The following is a 23,058-nucleotide window of genomic DNA, read 5'->3' on the forward strand; positions in this document are numbered from 1 at the left end:
TTTGAGCTTTTATTAACATGACTGATTTCCCTGTTAGCAGTGTTGGAAAGTATTGTCTTTTGTCTCTGCAATGGTTGCCATTTGTGTAATATGATGGCTCTTGTTATACTGTTGGGATATTCTGATGATTGAATTCAGTGTGTAAGTACAGAACACATTAACTGGTTGACTTAAGTGAGCAGAATTCATTTTAATTCCATGCAGGCAATCCCCTGTGTGTTAGGACAGGCATGCAATAGATAAAGCATGTAAGAATACAGCCATAAAAATTATTTTTTATCATTGATTTTTGAGGTACAGCACAATGGGGGAGGGGCTCCTATTTTCTGAACTAAGGAAAGAAAAACATCCCTCCCTCTGCCCTTTCCCACAAGATTCTTCCCTTCTGCATAAAGGCCTCTCTGCTGTTACAAGAAATATAATTTTAATCGGATTTGATTTTTACTGTGGGCCTATGCATTGTGCTGTTACCCATGACTGACTGGCCTATGTTTCATCCATCAACATATCTTTGCTTATCTGCTGCAGAATTAGAGTGGGTCTGTTGAATTTATTTCTGATTTTCATGAGGAGAGAGGTAACATGTTTAGAAAAAGAAAGAACCTGAGATGAAAACCCATTGCTGTGTTTGTTGCCATGCAGGCAGGAGAGGAGAGAAATTCTGGTTGGATCGACGGACTGGCGAGCAGCGTCTGTTATCATATTTCATTCTGTGATAAAGCCAGGTGATAATGCAAGGGTTGCTAAGATAGAGTGACATTTTGCTTTATCACATTGGGTGCAACAACTAAGCTGTATTTAGTGTGACTGACTAAACAGATAGCTGCCATCGGGGTGCAGATAATGTTAACAGACATTCAGAGATAGAATTGGAAAACCAAGACTCACATCATGATAAATGGGTTGTAGTATAACGATTATGTGCCATGAGGTATACTTTGTGAAGTATCTGTCTGGTTTTTTGGGTTTTTGTTTTTTTTAGAAAGAGAGAGCATTCTCTCATCATTCGGTATTTGTTATTCTTCTCATCTTAACACATGCTTTGGTTTTAAGACTATTTGCTTCAGTAGTGATGCTAGGATGCTAGTTTCCATGATCTGTCTCTTCAGACCAAGGCAGTGAACAGCTCTACTTCTTTGTAGTGACTTATGTGCTGTGCCTCTTCCTGGAGTGACCACTACTGTGCAGCCATCATGGTGATTAAATGATCTGTTTTCTGGAAGGTCTTTTATCCTATGCATTTGTCTTTAAAGATTTCTAAGTAGTTTTGTTGTCCAAGTTCTCATTTGACATCTTTGGAATATGCTTCATGTGTCACTACATGGTGGATAGTGCACACTGTACTGAGCCAGCAGTGACAGCAGATAACAGTGCTCATCAGAAAAATGGATCACTGGTAATACTGGCCCTTGGATGTCCAGATTGTGGCATTCAGGTGTCAGTGCCTCCTTGGCATTGCAATAGTAAATCCAGTTTGAAAGTTTCAAAACCCTTGGGGTCCTGGAGCCTCTGAAAGGAAAAGCATGTGAGACTCAGATGAAGATTCAGATACCTAATAGAAATAAGGTGTCTGCATGCAAGTGAAGTGCTGTCTCAAGTTCTAGTCTGTAGAGATCTTGGGCTTGAGTCATGTAGCTAAACACAGCTGTCTAGTGAGACCTGAGTCCGGTGTATCCCCCTTGACTTCCAGCTGCCATCTCTTAGGGGACCTGATGCCTTTGAATCTTTCAAGTTTCTGGAATGGTAGAAGACTCCCGCTTGGGTAACTAAATTGTGAAACCAGTATGTAATTTACTTGTAGAAACTACTTTAGGGTAAGCTGAATCTATTAAATTTCACTGGCCATATCAATATGGATTAGACCGAAAACTTCTGTAAATTTCAATCTTATTCTGTGCATCCCATTCCAACTTCGTAGCATCCTGTTGTGATCTCAAGCAGAACTACACTGAGTGGAAGAAACTACCTTTTATTTGCGGACTGTTTCAGAAATGCTTTTGGATCCTACTGTGCCAAGTGGCAGATACACATTGAAAACATAGTTTCAGAGCACAAAGTTCACAGCTGAAAAAGTAGAATATCAGTAAGGGCTCTGCCTATAAACAGGGTTTTGGCATAAGCAAAGTCAGTGTTTCACAATTGCTTTAGGCCACATAATTATCTGTTTCGAGCCAGGTCAGTTCCTTGATCCACTTTTCTGTGGGCCTGTACAATTCTTGTTGCTAATACAATGGAGAGAGCAGAAATACAAATTCAGAGTGGACTAAGGAGGACTGACTTGTCTGGCAAAATATCTGCATTTAAATCAGTTTGAAGGGACTGCAAAACTGTAGCCTTGATTATGAGGGGGTGGTTGTTATTGTAGAGTGAGGACTTCTATGGAGGAGTCTTACTCAGGTATGAAGGCCTTTTTCCAGTGTAGCTTGTGGTGTTTGAGAAGGAATTTAAGCTAAATCAGAAACAGCCACTCCATTTGCTCTCTTCTGCCAGTAAGTTAGTGCAGGACATGTTGTTGCTTACATAACTGTGCTTATGTTTTATGGTGAAACTTTTGCACAGAGGTCAGGTCTTTAAGAAACATTGCATTTTTCAGATGTTGGCTAATGCATTTTGCAAAGCTTATCTAGTCTGGGATTTTAAAGTTGAAGTGTCTTGTGGCACTGTTTGGCTTGTCCTGAAGCATTCTCAAGACAGATAAAAACCAGACACACTGAGTTGATCAAAGTGACCTTCATTTACTGAGGTATGACATTCAATCAGATCATTCTACTTCTCTGTCCAGATTTAGTCAAATCTTGAGTATGGAAAAAACAAAGGAAGTGGTTTGGAGCTGGTTTTTATGATAACCAAAAATATTATCCTTCTGATAGGCATCTATACATAATGATTCATTTTGATAATTGCTCATTGACTCCACTGGCTGGCTCTATTAACACGTGTGTGTGTGTATATATATATATATGTGTGTGTATATATATATATATATATCTCCATGATGTAACTTGCATGTAGTAGCTTACATTACCTGTCTCTGGTTTGTTAGAATAGCCTGTTATGTTATTGCTGGGAGCCTGAGGGTGTCCAGACTGGGGAGGGGACTTGGTTGATTTCCGTGGCTTAGAGTTTATTTGGCCTTCACATTTCAGTTGTGAACATGTCTACCCCAAGCTAACGGAGCCAGAAGGAAACTGAGAGATGTACTTGTCCCTCTGGGTAGAAAATACTTAGTGCCATTATGGAGATAACACATTTCCACCCCCATAGTGGTAAGTGGTCCTGATGTGTTTGGGGGCTTGTGCAGAAACGCACAAGCCACAGAGCAAAGCTCCTCCTGAGCCCACCTGGCCAATGAGTGCTCAGCTTCTTGTCTCTGCACAGACCTCCTTGGGGGGAGCTGGGCCCTCTCCTGAGAGCTTCTCAAAAATGTGGAGGACTATTTTTGGAATGAAGCAATTTTCAGTTAGAAGCATATTTTGGGTTTCAGAGTCCCGCCAATTAGGTACAAAGGCGTCTGTACTTAAATACCAAAAGCAGGTACCATAGAAAAGGCTCCTGTTAGCCTCCTGTACTAGACTCACCCTTACTGAATACCACTTCATATCAACAACATAAGTCAGTTGATTACACTTCCTTTGCAGTTCAGGTTAAGCAAGTGGTGTAAGTCATCTGACAGTCAGACCTGTAATGTCATTGTGTGCCAGGGATGGGGAACATGATGTGAGCTTTCCCAGTTCCATTGCATCAGGAAGGCTCTCGCATGTGGGTAGTCGTGGTATTGTATCATGGGGGTGGGGAAGCTTTGGGTTCAAAGATAACAAGATTTTAATATTTTTGGTGATGACTGCTTTGTTATCTAGAATGAAAGTGGTAAATAAGTCAATTGTCATGTTTTCAGATGACTGTTCTGTCTTTCTCGCTTTGTGATGTTTGGTTATAAATGATGAGTTCCTTTCAGTGGTGTTATCCTTGTATAAGCCTCATTTCCAAAACAGCTGTATTCTGGGCATATTGTTAAATGAACCACCAACAGATTTAAAGTAGCTTAGTGGACTTCTTGGTATTGATAATAATGTAACACCTTTGCAGGTTCTTGCCACTGTGTTCTCCTGGGGCTTGAAGCTTGCTTTCTTTTCCTCCTTTCTGAACAGTAAGCTCAAATCTCTCAAAAATAACGTGATAAGCATGTTTTGCATGAGGACCCACTCACACTGAATGTAAACTGGCCTCAGCATTGAATGTAGCCACCTTCCCCCAGACCCATTTTCTGTTGCACTGCAAAATGTTTAATTTTGTGAAAGTGGTATGAAGGCACGTATGTAATTTCTGAATTTTAACTCCATGTTTGCAAATGCAGCATCTTTAAATTTCTCTGTGCTGCGATTCTTTATTTCCTTTTACTCTATTTTGGAAGGTGACAGGACTACCGAAGCATTCATTGCTTCTGAGCCAGGGTAATATTAAACAAATATGGTTACATGCTTTGGATAGATAAATGTGTCAGATCATTGGTATACTCTGTCCTGTTTGCTTCTACCAGCACACCCAATCCTGATGTGCATGTGAAGTTCAGTGTATACTTTGCAAACTGGCTGAGGTAGTGCATGTAATTTATGTCTTTGTGACATTTTGTGCCATGCCCTTTAATCTTCCGTGCACCTAAGTGCAGCTGTTACACTGTCTTATGTTATGGCTTATGTATGTGAAGATAAATAGAGACCTGGAGAATTTTTTGGTACAGGTTAACTAGAAGAAAATTCTGCTCTACATGGGTTATCCAGACAATGAAAAACACTGATTTAAATACAGTATTTCATACTCAAGACCTGCAGTCTTCATTTGGTAAATATTTCCATTAAAATTAGTGGGAACTGTTTATAGGCCAGGTTTTGCTTGCATTGAACTCACTAGGGAAAACCAGCTGATTTTAGAGATGCCATGTAACCAAATCTGAATAGTGTTGGTCTTTCTGGCCTTGCATCATTTTACTTAACAAAACTGCCCTTCCCCTAGCATCAAAATAAGGGTCAATAAATACTGTTTTGTAAAACAGAATTGACTGAATTTATCAGATGACTTGAAGGTGTCTGAAACAGCTGCTCTTAGTTAAGAGCAATATGAGGAGATCTGAGTTTAAACAATATTCAGCTCCTCATTCATGTTAAATTGAAAATTTATCCATTAAAATTGTATTTTAAAATTTAACAGCTCACATAAGAGAGATTTTCTATGTGGCTTCAGGAATTGAATTGTGAAAAAGCCATCTTTCGGGAATACAATGCTATTACTGACATGTAAAAATCAGTGTGAAGTACAATTATTAAAAATCCCATACATAATGCAGTTTAATGACAATGTCCAATTTTTTTAGAACTTTTTCCTTTTTTTTTTCTCGAACTTTTTTTCCCTTAAGTGCTAAAATATCACAGATCCAAGGACTAAAAAATATTAGTTTTTAATGTAATTTGATTGTACAGGTGTGAAAGTAGAATCCACATCTAATCCAATTGTCTTCCCACAATACTTCATTTAAAATACTTGTTTTCATTAAAATACTCATGCAGTGTGTACTTGCTCCAATTTTTTTTTCTTCTTTAATTTATAATGGACTTTATTACTTACGTGTTTTTATCTCAAATTTAGTTTTCATACACACTGATGTTAACTGCCTATACACTTATTCTCAAAACTGGTACAGTAATATTAACCTGTTTATGTTGAAAGTTCAAGTTAACCTCACTTTACAAATAGGCTGGGAAAGATGCCTCTTTCACAGTCCCCTTGAAAGAAATCTTGGGCAGTGCATGTCTACAGGATTACTATTTCAAAATACAGAGACCAGTATTGTCAGTAGCATAAATTATATTAGCAGCTCTTTGAGGCCTTTTACTTCTCTGTTAATAGCTTCTTTTCTAAGCTTACAGTGTCTTTTCAGCCTCCTTTAAGCAGAGAGCAAATCTGTCTCCTCTCGGGGCTATAGAGGTACTTTTCTTTTTTTCCTGCCTTGTTTCTTTCCCAATTTGTCTTTATCTGGTGAGCAGAAATGAACTACATGTCTTTGTGGCAAGGCACAAGCCTGGAGCTGCGAAAGCCTGTTTCCTGACTAGAGAAAGAGAGAGTGTAAAATTGGAATAAATCCAAAAATATTTCTGTTTAAGATAAGGCCTTTTTGCCCATTGTTTGTCATATGTACTGATAGGGCAAAAGAAGTTCAAGTTTAAAATAAGCCTGACTGGAAAATACTATCCTTCCTACATTTCCTTTTCTGCCTTTTTTTCAGGAGGCACTCATTTTCCCTTTCCCATTTTTTTAGCTTTGGAAACATTTTGTTTGCACTCATTTCATTTTTCACCAGTTACAAAAAAATTCAACCTCCAGATTCATAATTAAAGTTCACGGTATTCAATTCGCATTTAAAATGACACTGAAGTGTTAGTTTTGTACATAGAGAAGAAACTTGTTTTTCACACTTTGTTACTGATTCTGAAGGAAGAAGATAATTAAATTTTAGTATTAGGATTCCTCTTCTGGAAACGGTTTTTATTTTCCATGAACATTTGCACATTTGGCTGTGCCACATATATCATCACTTGAGGTGTGCTGCGCATTTAACTACGCCATGCACGCTGCAGCGCCTGGGGTTACCCGAAGGTTGTGCCACATCCTGTGGTGCTCCATACCCTAATTTAGCCTGACATTATGCTTTGACTCATCATGTTAGATTAGGCACCTTGTGTGTGCCTGTACAGTTACCATAGATTGGAGGAGTTGGTATTAAATGTTGAATGTGATCTTGGTGTTCAAGCTTCCTGGATCAGTGCGGTGGCCTTGCGCCGAAGGAGATAAATCAGCAGCACACTAATGATGTGTTGTTCTCTCTAGGCAAGCTGACACAGGTCCCCTGAGGGAGAACCCACAGGAGAAGAGGGATCAGCTGGACCAGAATTTAAGCCACAAGTGGAAGGCATCTGTCAGACCTTTGCATGCGCGAGAGCCTACGGTTCTGCCTCACGAGAGCCGTGGGAGGTCTGGGACATTGCCTAGTGATTACCGATACTCTCAGGAAAACGTGAAGGAGAAGAGCAAGGATCGCAGCCTGCCTCATCTCCCCTGCTCAGAGCCACAGACTTTGAACGAGAACCACTCCTGTCCTTCCTGGGGCAAAGGAGAGGAAAACCATAGGGTAGAGCCAGCACTGCTGAACAAGAAGCGTGGACCTGTTCCTCAGAGGCCGCCACCACCTAAAAGAGATAAATACAGGCGACCAGATAATTCTGCACCATCACTCGGCAGCTCTTCTGAATCTCTGCAGGTAGCACCCAGCCGGCCCTTTTCATCCTCGTCCCCCAGCTCCACTGAAGTATTTGCCAGTCATTCCTCTCTCTGTCAGAGTCCTGCAGCCTTCAATGGAAAACTGAAGAGTGCTAATCCACAGCAGCTCCAGCAAGCATTATCCACAGAGAATGTTTGTCAGCACTTAGAAGAAAAAACACATCTTAGGTCGGAGTCTGTATTATCTTCCAAGTATCGATATCTTCAAAAACCTGGCATGGAGACATCAAGGTCCCCTTCTCCTCAGTTTGCACCACAGAAGCTCACTGATAAACCTCCTGTGTCCTTACAGGATGAGAACCCAGCCAGGTACTAGATGTAACCTCTTCACTATTTTATTAACACTTTTTGCCCCATTAGACCTTATTTATGTTTGAGTGTTCATTTTCTTTACTAAGAGCACATCCTTTGGGTTTATTAAGCATGAAATATCCCAGCACATTCTGAAGAGACCTGACTTGTGTGAAATTCCAGTTGGTACCATTAAAGTCCTTCAGTTGATCTGTGGTTTCTTTTAGTTAACTGACGCTGCTCAGGTGTTATAGCTGGTAGTTAGTAGAAAACGAAAGGAGTGGATTCAAATGGATTTTCCACTGTAAGTCTGAGTGAAATTAGAAGATCCCTGTTGTCATTTCCCCCACCCAAGTCTGTATATGAATATGAATCAGTGTGGGGACAAAGCAGTTGCAGGAAGGGAAGCTGTATCCTTTGTGAGAACATCTGTTTTGAAAGCACACGCAGTAAGGTACACTGCCAAATCATGACTGTTTTCATGTTGCTTTTACAATGAAATGTGGCACTCCAGGTAATCTGGGGGGGGTGGTCTGCAGCAGTGTTTGTATTGAGAGGGACTGAAGATTCAGCAGGAGAATGTCAGTCCTTTCCCAGGCTAGATAAACTCAGAATTAGACAAACCGACTGAAATTAATTGATTGCTGTATCTGTCATATGTTGCTAACATAATACAAGGTTATTCTCTCACAAGATAACAAACTCTTCCAGGAAGCTGAGGAATCATAATTTTCATAGATGTTTTAGCACTGTAATTCATGGTTAAATAATGAAAACAAAACCTCCGAACTGAATGAATGTAGATGTTGCTTCTCTGAGCAAAAGTGTTTGTAATAGCTGTTCTCTACTGTAATGTAGATTGTTAAAATAGACTCAATCATGCCATTTTCCAATGTGCCTTATGACACAGAAAACATGAATTACTTTTTTTCTAAATATGCCTCAATATTTTTCCTCTTGTAACCAGAGGAAAAAAAAATTACGTTTCATCATGCAGTGTTTTTAACATAAAGTGATAAAAGTGATAATACAGTTGACTATGAAAAGTGCAATATGTCACATGAACCCTAGCATCTATGTGCAAAGGTAGATGACAATGACTTCCTTAATGCACTGCTTTCACTTACTTAATGTATTGCTTTATAAATAGATACTAAGGATGTGTAAAAAACTAATTGTATTTGTCCTTCCTTTTTACTCAGCTTTAATGTTGAAATGAGCACTGAGGTGTGCCTAATTATATGCTCATATCTAAATGATAATACACTTACCCTGCAAATCTTTTGTTAACATTCAGAATTCTTAAGCCCAGACAGCTCTTGTTTATGCACAATGTGTTGTCCTCGATTAATAATTATATTACTTAATAAAACATGTATGGCAAGAAAGGAAAGACATGTGAGCCATACCTCTGAACCTTCTATATGGTATTTATTTTATATAAGTACAATATCTTAATATGCAATTAATTAGATTTGGCTTATTACTTTTGTTGGCTCCTTACATATGAGCTTTTGAACACGCCAGTTTGCATGCCGTGGGCAGCCAATGTTTGATGATATCAGCATCAACAAGATAAACTGAGTGAGTGCGCAGGGTTTCCTGCAGTGTTTTAGGTAGAACAATGTAGTATGGGGAGATATTGGGGGTATGCAGAACCCAACTATTTCCAAAGACGACTGTTCAGCAATAATAAAGATGAAAAGAATGCATCAGTAGATAGCCAGTAAATAGACACTCAGGTCAAGGAGTGACTGTGCTTATGGTTGGAGTAAAGCTTCATAATGGCCACAAGCAGAGTTGCTGCAGATCAAAATTTGATGCCACAGTTCCACAAATGGAAAACCTTCCAAAATCAGGAGGATAGTGATTGCAGAAACAGAACTTCTGAAGCACCTGGTTTTGAACTGTCTTTGCTCTGATGGAAATCAGTTGACTTGATGTTGCCCAAAGTATCTAGAAAATCCTTTACTAAGCTGAGAGGAATGTACTCAGAGTCTCAAAACAGATGCTGGGTATTTTAGGTGAAGAGTTGCAGTCATCTCACTTCTTCCAGTTGTCCTCCACACACTTATGCATGCTTCTTGTATTACACCAAATTCGAAAATGTGTACCTCTTCTCAGTCTGGAGGAGTGTAAAAGGTGTGGGCTTTTTTTAAAAACAAACAAAAGAAAAGGTCAGTGGCAGGCCTCTGCCCATGTCTGCAGGCAAGGAGCTGGGGCTGAGTGGTGGACACAAGAGTGAGCTCTTTAAAATGACAGTTGCCTTGAATGAAAACACCCTGACGGAATGGTAGTAGTAGGGGTGTTCAGCATGGGCTGGAAAACCTGCCCCAGAAGTTGGATCAGTATACCATAGCATGTCCACAAAGCACTTGGAAGTAAATACCTACTGGGATGTTGCATATTTATTCAGAAGCAAATATACCTTTAAAATATACAATACAACTTCTGAAAAATACAAAGTCGGATTTTGCTATTCCCTACAAAAGAAAAGTACAGCACAATAATGTTTATTTTTAAGGAAAGTGACACACCCACACTTAGAGGAAAAAGAGCTGTAGTATGTCTTGCTCACTTATCTGAAAGGCAGCAAGCTACCTAGCCAGATGAAAACAGATATTTTAGCTAGTAGGCAATGTTCCTTTCCTTGCTGTAGAGCTTCCAAACCCACATTATGACAATAATTTTAAACTTTCTGCAAACTCAAAACCACCAAACTAGACTTCAGTTTCTTACATGGTTTTACATACAGTACAGATGTTTCAGTAATGTTATTTAACATGTTATTGTCCAATTTAAAAATCTTAAATTAGCCTCCTCTTTAAATAGCTTGCCTTAACTGAATGTCCAAGGTGGCCTTTTGTGCTATGCAGTACAGAATTTTTGCTATGAGCTTTCCTTAAAAGGAGCATCAGAATTGTGTGCTACCCTCTTCAGTGGCTACTTTTTCTTCTTTAAGAGCAAACTAGGATACTATAGTGAGATCTGTTTATTAAACTTCTGTATCTTGTGTGAAATTTTACAGATACAGATTATTCTTTTTTAAATCATGTACTCAAGTTTTGAATGATTTCCAGGTTTTCCATGTGTAATTATTTGTTATTCTTGTAGCTCAGCAAAGGCCTAGCCTGCAGGATGCTTCCATCTGGTTTGTTGTCTCTTCTCTTGGAAGACCTGGGAATTGATGTGAGGGCATCACAAAGTCCCCAGGCATCTAAGCCGCCTGTCAGGCCAAAAACTGAGGCACTGTTGGATCTGTGTGAGGCAGTGAGGTTGAGCTTGAGGCGTGTTTTCCTCCATATGTGTGGCAACAAAGGGATAAAAGACAGTTTGGCATCACTGTCTCAAATCTGGGGCCTGGCTGCTGAGATTGGACCCTCACATTCATGGAAACAAACAGAAGGCCTGTACCATCAGTATTGTGCAAGGCTGATATTAGGATTACTTACAAATGACTAATACTATTTAAAATGTGTAGGCAGAAGAGAAAACATGTAGATTTAGGGTTTGAGATACAGTGCAAGGCACATTCCATTACCTAGATCTCTTATCTACCTTTTTTCATATTAGGGCTTCCCCTCTGGTTTGCAGAAAAGCATTGAGATGTAGGGTTCATCCATTTCTAAAGATGAATTTTCCTTATTTTCCAGAATTGAAAGGGTTATAGACAACAATACTACAGTGAAAATGGTTCCCATCAAGATAGTTCATTCTGAGAGCAGCGCAGAAAAGGAGAGTCGGCAAAGTCTTGTCAGTACTATGGAGCCACCTGCTTTACCCAGTGGTTTGGAAAAGGACCAAATTAAAACACTCAGCACTTCTGAGCAATCCTATTCACGATTCTGTGCATACACCAGGCAAGGTATAGAGCCGGAGCCAGAAGCCAGAACCAAACTAGCTGACCCTCAACCAGCTGAAGAACCAGGGAGCAACTTGAAGGATAGCAGTGCTGCCACACCAGCAGTCAGCTATGTAAAGGCCAAAGAGAAGACCTTTGAAGACTGGAAGTCAGAGGAACTAGCCAGAGAGATTGTGGGAAGAGATAAATCTCTAGCAGACATACTAGATCCTAATGTGAAAATAAAAACAACAATGGATCTGATGGTTGGTATATTCCCTAAAGATGAACACCTCCTAGAAGAAGCTCAGCAACGCAGGAAACTTCTGCCAAAAGTTCCTTCTCCAAAAATTTCAGAAGAGAAGTGAGTATTACTTTCTGTAGGCCAGTGGTTCCTTGTTCGCTGCTATCTCAAGTGTGTCAGTTTTTGGAGGGGGCTGAAAGTGAGGCTCTTCCTACTGTTGAGGTTTGAGGCTTTTCTAAGACTTTTCTGTTAGAATAGTAGTCAAGCATAATGCTGCCTCAGTGCCATTAATGACAGAAAAAGAACAGTGTTACACAATATGAAAAGTTTCCCAAGACCTGTTTGAAAACTATTTGTGTGAGAACTTAAGGAATAATTAACTTCTCCCATTTCATAGTGGTTAAATATTTTATCCAGTCTAGTAACTGGATAGAGAAGGAACGATATTTTGGCCTTTTTTATGTAATGAAAATTTACAAAGACAACTTGAAGTGAGTATGAGATGTTTCCTGGAAGTGAATGAGAACAAAGATTTAAATTCCATTAAATTACATACATGTAATTTTCTTGTTATGAATTATCAAAATAAGTTTTAGCCTTCTTGAGAAGTTCATGTCTAATTCCATAACCAAAAAGATAAGTACTTACATTGTGGTATCTCACATTTGGTAGTCTGAAAGGATACCCTCTATGGCACTGAGGTCTTTGTACTATGTAATAAAATGTAACTTTACATTTTGTTTCCAGATGAGGTATCTTAGGCCTGTTTTGCTCATTGTAATGGTGAGAGGTCTTCTGCACTATTTCAGCTTTAGCTTTTGGTGGGCATGTACTGAATTCATACAATTTTTTTTTACAACCAGTATTTATTTACCCTATTTACAAAGGTAATGGCTTTCTGTTGAACCCCCTGCTTACTTAGTGAAATGATGACTCTAAAAGATTGTCCTTTCTTTTCGGTGATTAGGGTGTCAAGGCAGTTAATGAAAGTTTTGACTTTTGACTAGGAAAGAGGAGCAGAGCGTGCCGTCTGCCATCTCCCTGACAACCAATTCCACTTACTACAGCACATCTGCACCAAAGGCAGAGCTGCTGATTAAAATGAAGGACATGCAGGAGCAGCAGCAACAGCAGCAAAGCGAGGATGATTCTGAAGATGAGCTGGATCATGACTTGTCAGAAAAGAAGGTAAAAGTCATTTCTGATAGTGTAATAGAAGGATCTTGTTTGCATGCATTTCATTAACTGTGAATTTGCTAAGCAAACACTCCTAAATAAAAGGCCTTCTAGATGTTGGGGATCACTTGGAAAATCAGCTTGGGGTGTTTGGTTTCAGGGGGGCACAGGGGGGGCAGCATTAAATATCCAACTGTGAATTTAGAAATTTTATATTAGGTGCTTTTTACAGCTCAATGAATGGCTTGGAAGGTCCAAAGGGAAGAAGTTTTAGGGAGGTTATTTTCAAATACTATTTTCCATTTGAAAAATTATTTGGGAGATAGCTAATTGGCTTGGTGGATTCAGTGGAAGTTACTCATCACAAGGGAGGCAGTCTTCTCCAGTCTTGTTCATCCCCATCCTTCAGTGTTTTATTTCTGATCAGAGGTCAACATAATGGTATTAAATGGTATCAATAAATATCATTTATAAAGGTATTTAATTATAAAGATATTAAATTGGTGATATAATGACACCTGTGGTTTGAGAAAATGTTCTATGTTAAAATCATCACACTCATCTCATTAGTGATTTGGCACAAAATATTTTAATCATAGTTCCTAGTATGGTTAAGCTAGAGGAAATGGTCTGTTTGATCAATTAAAGTGATGTAGTTCAACTCTTTACCTAAGCCAGTAATGCAGAGGTATGCAAATCTTTTCTGTTAAAGTCAGCTCTCTGCTTAATAATCAGCTGCCAGGGTGCATTTGGTAATTCAGTCCCGAATAAATGTCTTTTAGTTAAATATTAGGAATATATTTAGTCACTAAGATGCCACTTCATTTGAAGGAGCTGTAGTGTTTTCTGTTACCACTCTGGTGTTTTTTAATCCCCCTCAACCTTCCCTCCCTCCCTCTGCCCCCACTACATCACAGTGCAGTACAGCATGCACTGCCGGGGGCTTTGGGTCGTTGCAGCGCTAGAGTTGCCCTTACCCTCTATCCAGATAGTCACTGAAACCAACAGCTGTACTACTTAGACAAATTAAGGATTCCACTGCATTTTGAATAATTTGGTTTTATCTGGTGCCACACGTGACGGTCACATTCATCATTTTTGCTAGAATTAGTTTCCTTCTCATTAATTATGGATTATATGTATGGAGGGGGTGTTAAAATTAAACCTTTATTGTTTGCCCACAAACTAAATACTAAAATTTTGATAAGCAAAATTGCCATTTATTTGTGTTGGTATCTGTTAACAGGAAAGTCATGTTCACCCTTTACATACTCCTCCCTCCATTCCCCCAGCTCCAGCATACACCACTAATCATATGAGATAAGAAGTATTTCATTAAGAGCTTTTAGCAGAGATCCCCCATCTTCTTCTCAGAATATACATACTGTTGTAGCCACGCACACAGAGCTGCTTGCTTCTCTCCCTGCTCCTCCAGATGTGGTAGGATGCGAGCACTCAGTTCAGTGGGCTTTCATCTTGGATCTTGTCAGAAAACATATAAAACTCGTAAGTGGGTCAAGGCGTCTTTATAAAACAGCCAGAATATATAACTTGGCCCAGCTTCACATATTTGGCAACAGTTTAACAAGGATCATTAAGGAACTGAACACTTTAATAGCACACTTTATGATGTCAATTATTTTAGAGGAGGCATACGCCCAGAACCTGTTCCTTGATTCCTAGAAAATGGTCAGTTCTGTTACGAGATATCTTAATTGCAGTCCGCTGTGGAATGATTGTAATATTTGTCATTCTCTGCTCTGCAAACCAGAAATGTGTGGTGCTTTTTAAATTTTGAAATAAGTATAGGAATTTCATATAGAGTCTTTTTTTTTTTTTTTTTTTTTTTTAATTTGAGACAATCCATGTATTCTCAGCTAGCAGGAATGGAATGTATGTGTCTTGTGTACTGAGTTTAATGAAGGTTTACCGCAATTATAAAATACCAAACCAATGTTGAAGATACTACAAGAGTGGTTTTGTAGTAAGGAAAAAATCTGTATGTGGCTGATTAGGAAGTGTCCCCTTTGCCTTTAGAAAAGTTTCAGCAGCTACCCAAGAGTGTAAAAATAACTGAAGAACTCTAAGTTTCTTCTGCTTTTAGACCTGAACTTGATGTGAAATGGAGTGGTGAGCTGAGATCGGAGTAATTTATGCAAAGCAAACCAAGCAGTGAACCACCTGAGCAGCACTTTGCTGAGCTACTTGCTGTGTTGCTGGTCAGATCAGCAAGAATTGCTGGAGAAATTTGAGGTTTTATTGGTTTCTTGTTTACTGCTATAGAATTCATAGCTATAAATTATTCATCTGCCTGTTTCAAGGTGTGATTGGAACTCTTCTAGCTCAGTGGATACCAAACGTAATACAGATTTTCTGCTGGTTAACAAAAGCATGTAGTGAGCCCACATTTGCTGCATTTGAAGGCTGCTTCATCGGGGTAGGAAGCAATCAGTAATCACAATCTAATTCTTAATAGATAGGGCAGTCTTAAAGAGAGACAAGTACTTAATGGCCTCCTCACCTGCAAAAGCAGCCTTTTAGAGACATCTAAATAGGATACCAGCGTGGTAAACATTGTGCATACATAAGGCTTTTTTTCATTAGAGGAAGTAGCAGCACAGCTGCAGAAGCTAAAAACTCAAGACTAACATAGAGCACAGCAGTATCCTGTTGTGTTTTGGATGGTAAAACAGCAGTGTTGTGCATGTGCATGTCATCTAAGAGAAATGAGAGCATAGCACCGTGACCTACATAATCCAAATCAAACTGCATTTATTTGCATTGAGAGAAGGGGAAAAAAAATCAAATCCTGCAGATTAATCAGTCAGTAAAGCAGGCATCTGTAGAACTGCTTACTACCTTAATCTTTTGGGCACCCAGACTAACAGATAACCCAAATCCAGATTAACCTGGCCTGAGTATATTAAATCAAAAAGGAGAAAACCAGCACGGGTAATCCATGTGTTGAATTTCTACTTTCAAAGAGGCTGTTAAATTTTCAGGGTGTAGTTGCTTTCTGTTAAGATGGGAGACTTTTTTATTGTTCCCAAAATAAATTGGCAGTCACTGTTCGGTGGCATCTGAGCGAGAGCAGTAGCTGCTATCAGTGTCTTTCTCAGTAATCATGAAGGCTTGTAATCAGATTTGCATTTAGAAAGCAAAGTTTCTAGAGAATGTCATGAGTAATTAAAAAAAAAAAAAGAAAAGGAAGCAGTATTATGAAATAATTATTTTAGAGGATGTAATCTTCTTTTAGAAATTACTCTGAGGTGTGTGTGTGTGTTTAGAGAATGCTTTGGGAATTTTTCATACCTGAAATTAGCTGAATACTAAATAGGCATCTGCATTTAAATGAATGAGGCATTTTTAGGGTATGATTCATCTCATGTTAGGGTAAATGACTGACTAGCTGAACTGACTTCCACCCCTTGTGCACAACTAAAAGCTAATGAACACGTAAGAAACAAAACCTCTTGCCCAAACACAGGGAGGTAGCTGGGCAGCACAGATGGAACACAGGTCACTGAGGGAGGAGATCTGGGTCCTTGGTCTGGCTCTGCTGGTGATGCACCTGACATACTTTTTCTAAACCAGGGCATGTGCATCTCAGGCAGTGTGGGATTATAAAGAAGCCCTGACAAACTGCAGATGAGGTGGTATCTTCTGCTGGCATAGGATGCTGGTTTGGTCCTTTGGCAGAGCTACTTCACACAGCTTCGCACAGAGCTGGTTTGTACAGCATAGGAGTAGATTTTGTTCACTGTCCTGTGCCACAGGGATTGTGATTTCCCTACAGAAATGTTGTAAGGCACAGTTATTGTAAGATTTTTTGAGAGTGGAAAGAGTGATATTGGAGGGATGCTAATATTATGCAGAAAGGAAGAAAAAGCTAGACAGTGCCCTAGTTTTAACTGTGTCATGTGGAAAACATGGGATTTTTTTCCTGGTACTAAGTGTAGCTCTTCAGAAAAGTAGTATGAACCTGATATTTAGAGAGAAAAGGATGCACTGTACTTTATGCCATTCCATAGCACACTCTTAGGCTGTTCAAAGAAGAAGCAGGAATGCTTGCTGGGAGGGTGGAAGTCCTTCATCTTTTGCCACAAAGGCAAATTGCTTCAACACAGGTCTCAAGCAGAGCATCACAGACCTACATTCTCAACCTTTGAATCCAGAGCTGTAGACCTTAGACACATATTTAGACATATATTTATTTGTAATGCACTCATTGTCAAAGCCACATGGGAGTTTCAACATAATAAAATGCTGGATTTCCAACATGACTTTCAGAAGTGGGGAAAAATGCAGAAGTGCTAATAAGTTCTCATCCCCTTTACTTTCCACAGCAAGAACTTATTGACAGCATTAGTAGGAAGCTGCAGGTGCTGAGGGAAGCACGGGAGACACTTCTGGAAGACATCCAAGCAAACAATATACTGGGAGAGGAGGTAGAGGCCATTGTGAAAGAAGTCTGCAAACCAAATGAGTTCGACAAATTCAAGATGTTTATCGGCGACCTTGACAAAGTGGTGAACCTCCTGCTGTCCCTATCAGGTCGTCTGGCCCGGGTAGAAAATGCTCTTAATAACCTGGATGAAAACACCTCTCCGGAAGAACGGGTGAGAAAGGCCATTAATAATATCATTGCATTTAGTACACCTGGTGTGGGGTTTTTTGCTTGGTTTTGTTTATCTAAATTGCATACCTCAAGATAAGGGATAGTGAGTGGATAAATCTCATAATGCCATTTTCTTTAGATTTCCTAAAACTTTTCTCTTTGCCTTGCTTTTGCTTGGAATACTAAAACTACAGTTGGCTTGCTGAGAAAAAGTGGTGTTTTGGAGTACAATATACTAGAAAACAGACTTCTTAGCAAAAGTTTAGAGGAAGAGGGGAACTACTGATAAGAGCATAAAAAGGAGGCAAACAAAATTATTCTAACAATTCAGGATGGGAAGAGGAGTGTTACTTGGTGCTGTAATACAGAAAGTTTATTGACTTCTTTATATTCAGCAAGGATCTTGATAAAAATCTGTAAGGTTGTTACAAAGAAAATGTTTTTCTTTTACTACAGTTTCCTTCATAGTGCCCAGCAAGGAACAAGAGCCAGAAATGACAGAAGAACAAGTCTTAAAAAAAAAAAAAGGTGGGGGGCAGAGGCAGGGGTGGCAGGAGGGAGGCATTGGAAAAAGAATTTTTCAATAGAAAAGATGTTTTACCCAAGCAGAATAGGCCTGTAGTGATGTGGAGGAATCCCAGCAGATGTGAAATTTTCAGGAAGTGTTCAAGGTGCTCTTACCTTTTGGATCCCACCTCTGCTGCCAGCACTTTATTTAGCTCCAAATCCCATCAGGCTGGGAAAGAGATGTGTAGCGATATAGATATGCACTGAAGGCGAGATGTAGACATGTATGAAATGTAAAGGCTAAAATAAATACAGAAAGTAGGGGTGTGGGGATGTGTCAAGTGAGTTTATCTTCTACAGGTAAACGAATGTGAAGTGGGATTTTTGGCTTGTACCTGTGGACTGAAGTGCCAGCAGTTCACCTATGTGTTGTAACAGAATTTTTTCCACAGGCTGTGGATTCATGTTGTGTTTCTTCATCATGCTCCGATGTTTCACCATTAAGAACCAGTAAATGCTGGGACTAGTCTGAAGCTGTGTTTTTGGTGTTTGGCTCTAGCTGCTGCCAAACATACTTGTTTAATGGCTGTCCAGACCCCTCTCTGACTGAGGTGAAGGGAAGGTATTTGACAGCTTATTAGAGGGCAGATCAAAGCTTCTGAAACGTAAAGAAACTTAATACAACTTTAGACTTCTTTTTTTCTAAATGTGGTTACAGTTGCCTAATGGGCTCAAAGGTAGAAGTGTGTGCTGGGGAAAGAAGCTGCTGGATGATATGAGCATATAGGAAACACAGTTTGTGTGCTGTGATTAAAAATGCCTTATTGGCTAGGTGCGGAAAAGGAAGAAGGTGGGTAGGTGGTGTAGTAAGGCCAGTCAGAAATTGTCTGTGTGCTCTGCTGTCACTTAGTCTGACCGAAATCCAAACCCTAGCATATTTTAATCCCCACTTATCTTCTCATGCACTGACACCAGTCTTGCCATAGTAACATCAGAAATAAATTCTCAGATGGATCATCCCCAGGTACTTCGACTACAGATACGATGCATGTAGGGTTACACATGCATTTCTTTGAATTTAGATTGGTGTATGTGACTTTTTTGGTTGCCCTTTGGTATTTTGTAGGTCACATGATCATATTTGGTGTACTGCTATGTACCATATAACCAAAACATGGGAGATTACTTCCATCCCTGGGGATCATCTCCCTAGTGATCACTGATTTTTTTTTTTGGTGAAGGTGATGTTGTCTAGGAAACATTACTCTCATCTCTCATAGTTTTCCACTTTCTAGGAACCACCAACAGCTCAGCAGACTTTCTAAACAAACAGTCTGTCAGCAGGCAAATAATCACTGCTGAATTAATATTCTGACTAATAGATGCTCTGTCATAGGTCTCTAGCCACAAGGAACACTATCAGTTATTTCAACTCTGGCTTCTGAAAGCAGCTTCATCTGAAATAGCTACCAGCCTCTTCATTCATAGATTCATAGAATGGTTTGGGTTGGAAGGGACATCTGCCATGGGCAGGGACACCTTCCACTAGACCAGGATGCTCAAAGCCCCGTCCAACCTGGCCTTGAACACTGCCAGGGAGGGGACAGCCACAGCTTCTCTGGGCAACCTGTTCCAGTGCCTCACGACACTCACCATAAAAAATTCCTTAATTATATCTAATATAAATCTTCCTTCTTTCAGTTTAAAAACACTACCCCTTGTCCTGTCACTACATTCCCTGATAAAGAGTCCCTCTCCATCTTTCCTGTAGGCCCCCTTTAAGTGCTGGAAGGCTGCTGTAAGGTGTCCCTGGAGCCTTCTCTTCTCCAGGCTGAACAATGCCAACTTTCTCAGCCTGTCCTCACAGGGAAGGTGGTTCAGCCCTCTGATCATCTTCATTGCCCTCCTCTGGACTCTCCTGAGCAGGTCTGTGTCCTTCTTATGTTGGGGGCCCCAGAGCTGGACACAGAACTCCAGGTGAGGTCTTAGGAAAGCAGAGTAGAGGGGAAGAATCACCTCCCTCAACCTGCTGGCCACACTTCTCTTGATCCAGCCGAGGATACAGTTGGCTTTCTGGGCTGCAAGTGCACACTGATGACTCACAGTCGGTTTTCCATCTACAAATACCTGCAAGTCCTTCTCCTCAGGGCTGCTCTCAATCCACTCATTGCCCAGCCTGTATTTGTGCTTGGGATTGCCTCAACCCATGTGCAGGACCTTGCACGTGGCCTTGTTGAACTTTATGAAGATCACACGGGCCCACTTCTCAAGCCTGTCAAGGTCCTTCTGGATGTCATCTCTTCCCTCCAGCATGTTGACAGCACCACACATCTTGCTGTTGTTGGAAAACTTGCTGAGGGTGCACTCAGTCCCACTGTCCATGTCACCAACAAAGATGTTAAACAGGACTGGTCCCCATACTGACTCCTGAGGAACACCACTCATCAGTGCTCTCTACTCAGACATGGAGCTGTTGACCACAACTCTTTGAGCACAACCATCACCAGACTGCCATGACTTTTCAAATATGATGGGGAGTGGCTTAGCCACTTCATCTGCCAGTTTCTTCAGAATCCACAGATGCATCTCATCAGGTCGCATGGAATTGTGAGCCTTCAGGTTCCTTAGATGGTTTTAAACCTGATCATCTCCTGCACTGGCTGGTGCTTCCTTCTCCCAGTCTCTGCCTTTGCCATCTGCATCTTGGGCAGTGGTATTGTAGCACTTGCCAGGGAAGACTGAGGAAAAAAAGTCATTGAGTACCTTGGCCTTCTCAATATTTTGAGTAACCAGATGTCCCATTTCCTTCCAGAGAGGGCCCACATTTTCCCTACTATTTTTTTCACCAACATACCTTCAACACAGTGAGACCAGTGTCTTCTCATTACTTATCAATCAAAGCCAGAGTGTGTTGAGAAATCTAGAAACCTAAAGCACTGAACCAGTTGTCCACAGATGTAATCAGGTGCCTAGACCCACAAGACCTGTTATTGAAAGACTAGGGACAGGTAGCAGGGGTAGTAGTTTAGGAACTGAATTCTGGGAAGTCACATACATGGAGGAAGTTCCTTTTCATATGGCTGTGGTTCAAAACAGCAAAGAATTTTTGAGAAAGACTCAATAGAAAGAGCCAAATATTGTTCGATCAGAGGAGCTTCAGATGGCCTGTGTTTGGCTGGGGCTTCAGAGGAATGCTAACTGCAAAAACCCCTCTGCACTCTGCTTGGCTTTGGTTGGTTGAAGATGGTCAGATGAAACTATTTGACACCATTTATGCCTTTAAGCCTGGTGAGCCATTTACCCATTGCTCAAAGAACGTCCTCAAGAATGGTATCTTGAGCCTGCTACAGTGTTTCACTTTGCCCTTCAAAATGGGCTTTCTGATGTCAGTCATCTTTGACAGAGGTAAAAGCAAATTCAAGAGGTATCTCATTTGCATTCTTTCTTTCTGCATCCCACTTCTCTTAGGTATTCCCTGAGCCTCAACAAAGGCAGAGGTACTAAGGTGTCATGCAAATTTCATAACAAAAGTAGTGTTTACTTTCCTCAAACTGTCAGGTTACCCATGTTCATCTAAAAGTCATGCCATAGGCTTTGGTAAGAAGAAACCATACAACTGAATTGTTATGAAGGACTAAACATTTGATTTTCTTGGGTCTGTTGACAATGATAGCAAATTACTTGAAAATATAGCTTATTTCATCCCAAAGTTAGATGGGTAACTCTACAACTGAGCTGCCAGCTGGCTGATATATGCCCTCTTGTGTTCACCAAATTTTGTCTAATTCTGCTGCTGCTGTTCATTGTACACACAAGCTGCAAGGCTGCCCTGGGGAGCAGTCTAGCTACACTCCTGAGTTTGGGCTTGGCTGCTAGTCAACTTGATGAATTTAGGAGAACACTGCTTCCATCTCTTTGCAGCAGAAAGTTCTGTTAGCAAGTTGCAGTGGGATTTTTTTTTTCTCTGGCATAAACTCAAAGGAAGATTAAACTGTGATTTTTCTAATAATGTGTGATTTCTGTGACTTGTCTTCCATAGCTGTCTTGAATCCTGAGTTAATCTAGGCTGTGTATTTTAAGTACATTGAGAGCACAAATCTGAAAGCGTTTCACCCTCTTGAGATTTGTGCTGTCTATAGAAAATGAGGCAGCACAGGATATGTGTGCAACTCTGACAGATAAGTCTATTAAAGCTTGCTAGTCTGTATCCCCCTTTGTCTCATACTTCCGTCTTGAAAAGACTCTATTTTGTAGTCTACAAAAACACTTCTCTGTAAATCCTTTAGACTTATTATAGCATGTGTGCTAACATACAGTCCAAATGAAAATGGGCACATTTACTTGAACAGACTGTGGTTTATTTGAAGAGATAGGTTCTCAAAGAAAATTAATCTCTGAAGCAAAGCTAAAAGTTATGGAGTGGTACTTCTTAGGGGCACTTTTTAATTAAGTTCAGGAGTCTGTACAAGAAATGTTGACAACAGTGTAGGCCAGCCATACTTTGTTGCTGGAAAAAGGCAATCACTCCCAGGCTGACATCTGAAATGGGTCAGATTAATAATGCTCCTGTTTCTTTCAGTATACTAGTGATGTAGTATATAGCTGAGTGATTCAGGTGTGGCTGTCTACTATGTAGATGGATGAAGTTGGATGAGATGTACCTCACCCTTCATGCTTGTACATAGGTATGAATGCAATATAGCTCCTGTCCTCTTTCTTTGTGTGTTTCTCCATTCAACCTCCCTTTTTCCTGTTTAGTCTCCTGTGAGGGCAGAAAGCTTAGAGCCCTTTTGGGAAGATAATGCTTTTTTTGGTTTTTTTCTTCCCTCCTGTTGTCCTGCCCTAGCTCTTGCTCATGTCAAGACCACATGACTTCACATCTCATGGAGAAGCCATGAGGATTGCAGCAGAATTGCAAAATATCACAGTGTTGGGAGCTGCATAAGAACAAATCACCCTGTTAATTAGTCTGTTTCTGGGTTCTCTAATCACAGCTGTCCAGTATGGAAGTTCAATGCAGTGTATTGAAGATGTAAGATGTTGCTGAGTGAA

At 40.2% G+C, this 23,058-nt stretch overlaps 1 protein-coding gene across 6 annotated transcripts in view; it reads left to right on the plus strand.

Moving 5' to 3' along the window:
* The window catches only part of SHROOM2 (shroom family member 2), a 78,915-nt gene that overhangs the window by 52,706 nt on the left and 3,151 nt on the right, over positions 1–23,058 (plus strand). For all 6 annotated transcript variants that reach the window (XM_026842551.1, XM_026842560.1, XM_026842514.1 and 3 more), the window contains 4 exons: positions 6,880–7,638; positions 11,274–11,825; positions 12,713–12,893; positions 17,228–17,500. In XM_026842551.1, coding sequence (XP_026698352.1) covers positions 6,880–7,638; positions 11,274–11,825; positions 12,713–12,893; positions 17,228–17,500 — 1,765 coding nt within the window. The remainder of the gene's footprint in view (positions 1–6,879; positions 7,639–11,273; positions 11,826–12,712; positions 12,894–17,227; positions 17,501–23,058) is intronic.

This window comes from Athene cunicularia (assembly GCF_003259725.1).
Source record: "Athene cunicularia isolate RWA chromosome 1 unlocalized genomic scaffold, athCun1 chr1_part1, whole genome shotgun sequence".
In the NCBI taxonomy this organism is placed as follows: Eukaryota; Metazoa; Chordata; class Aves; order Strigiformes; family Strigidae; genus Athene; species Athene cunicularia.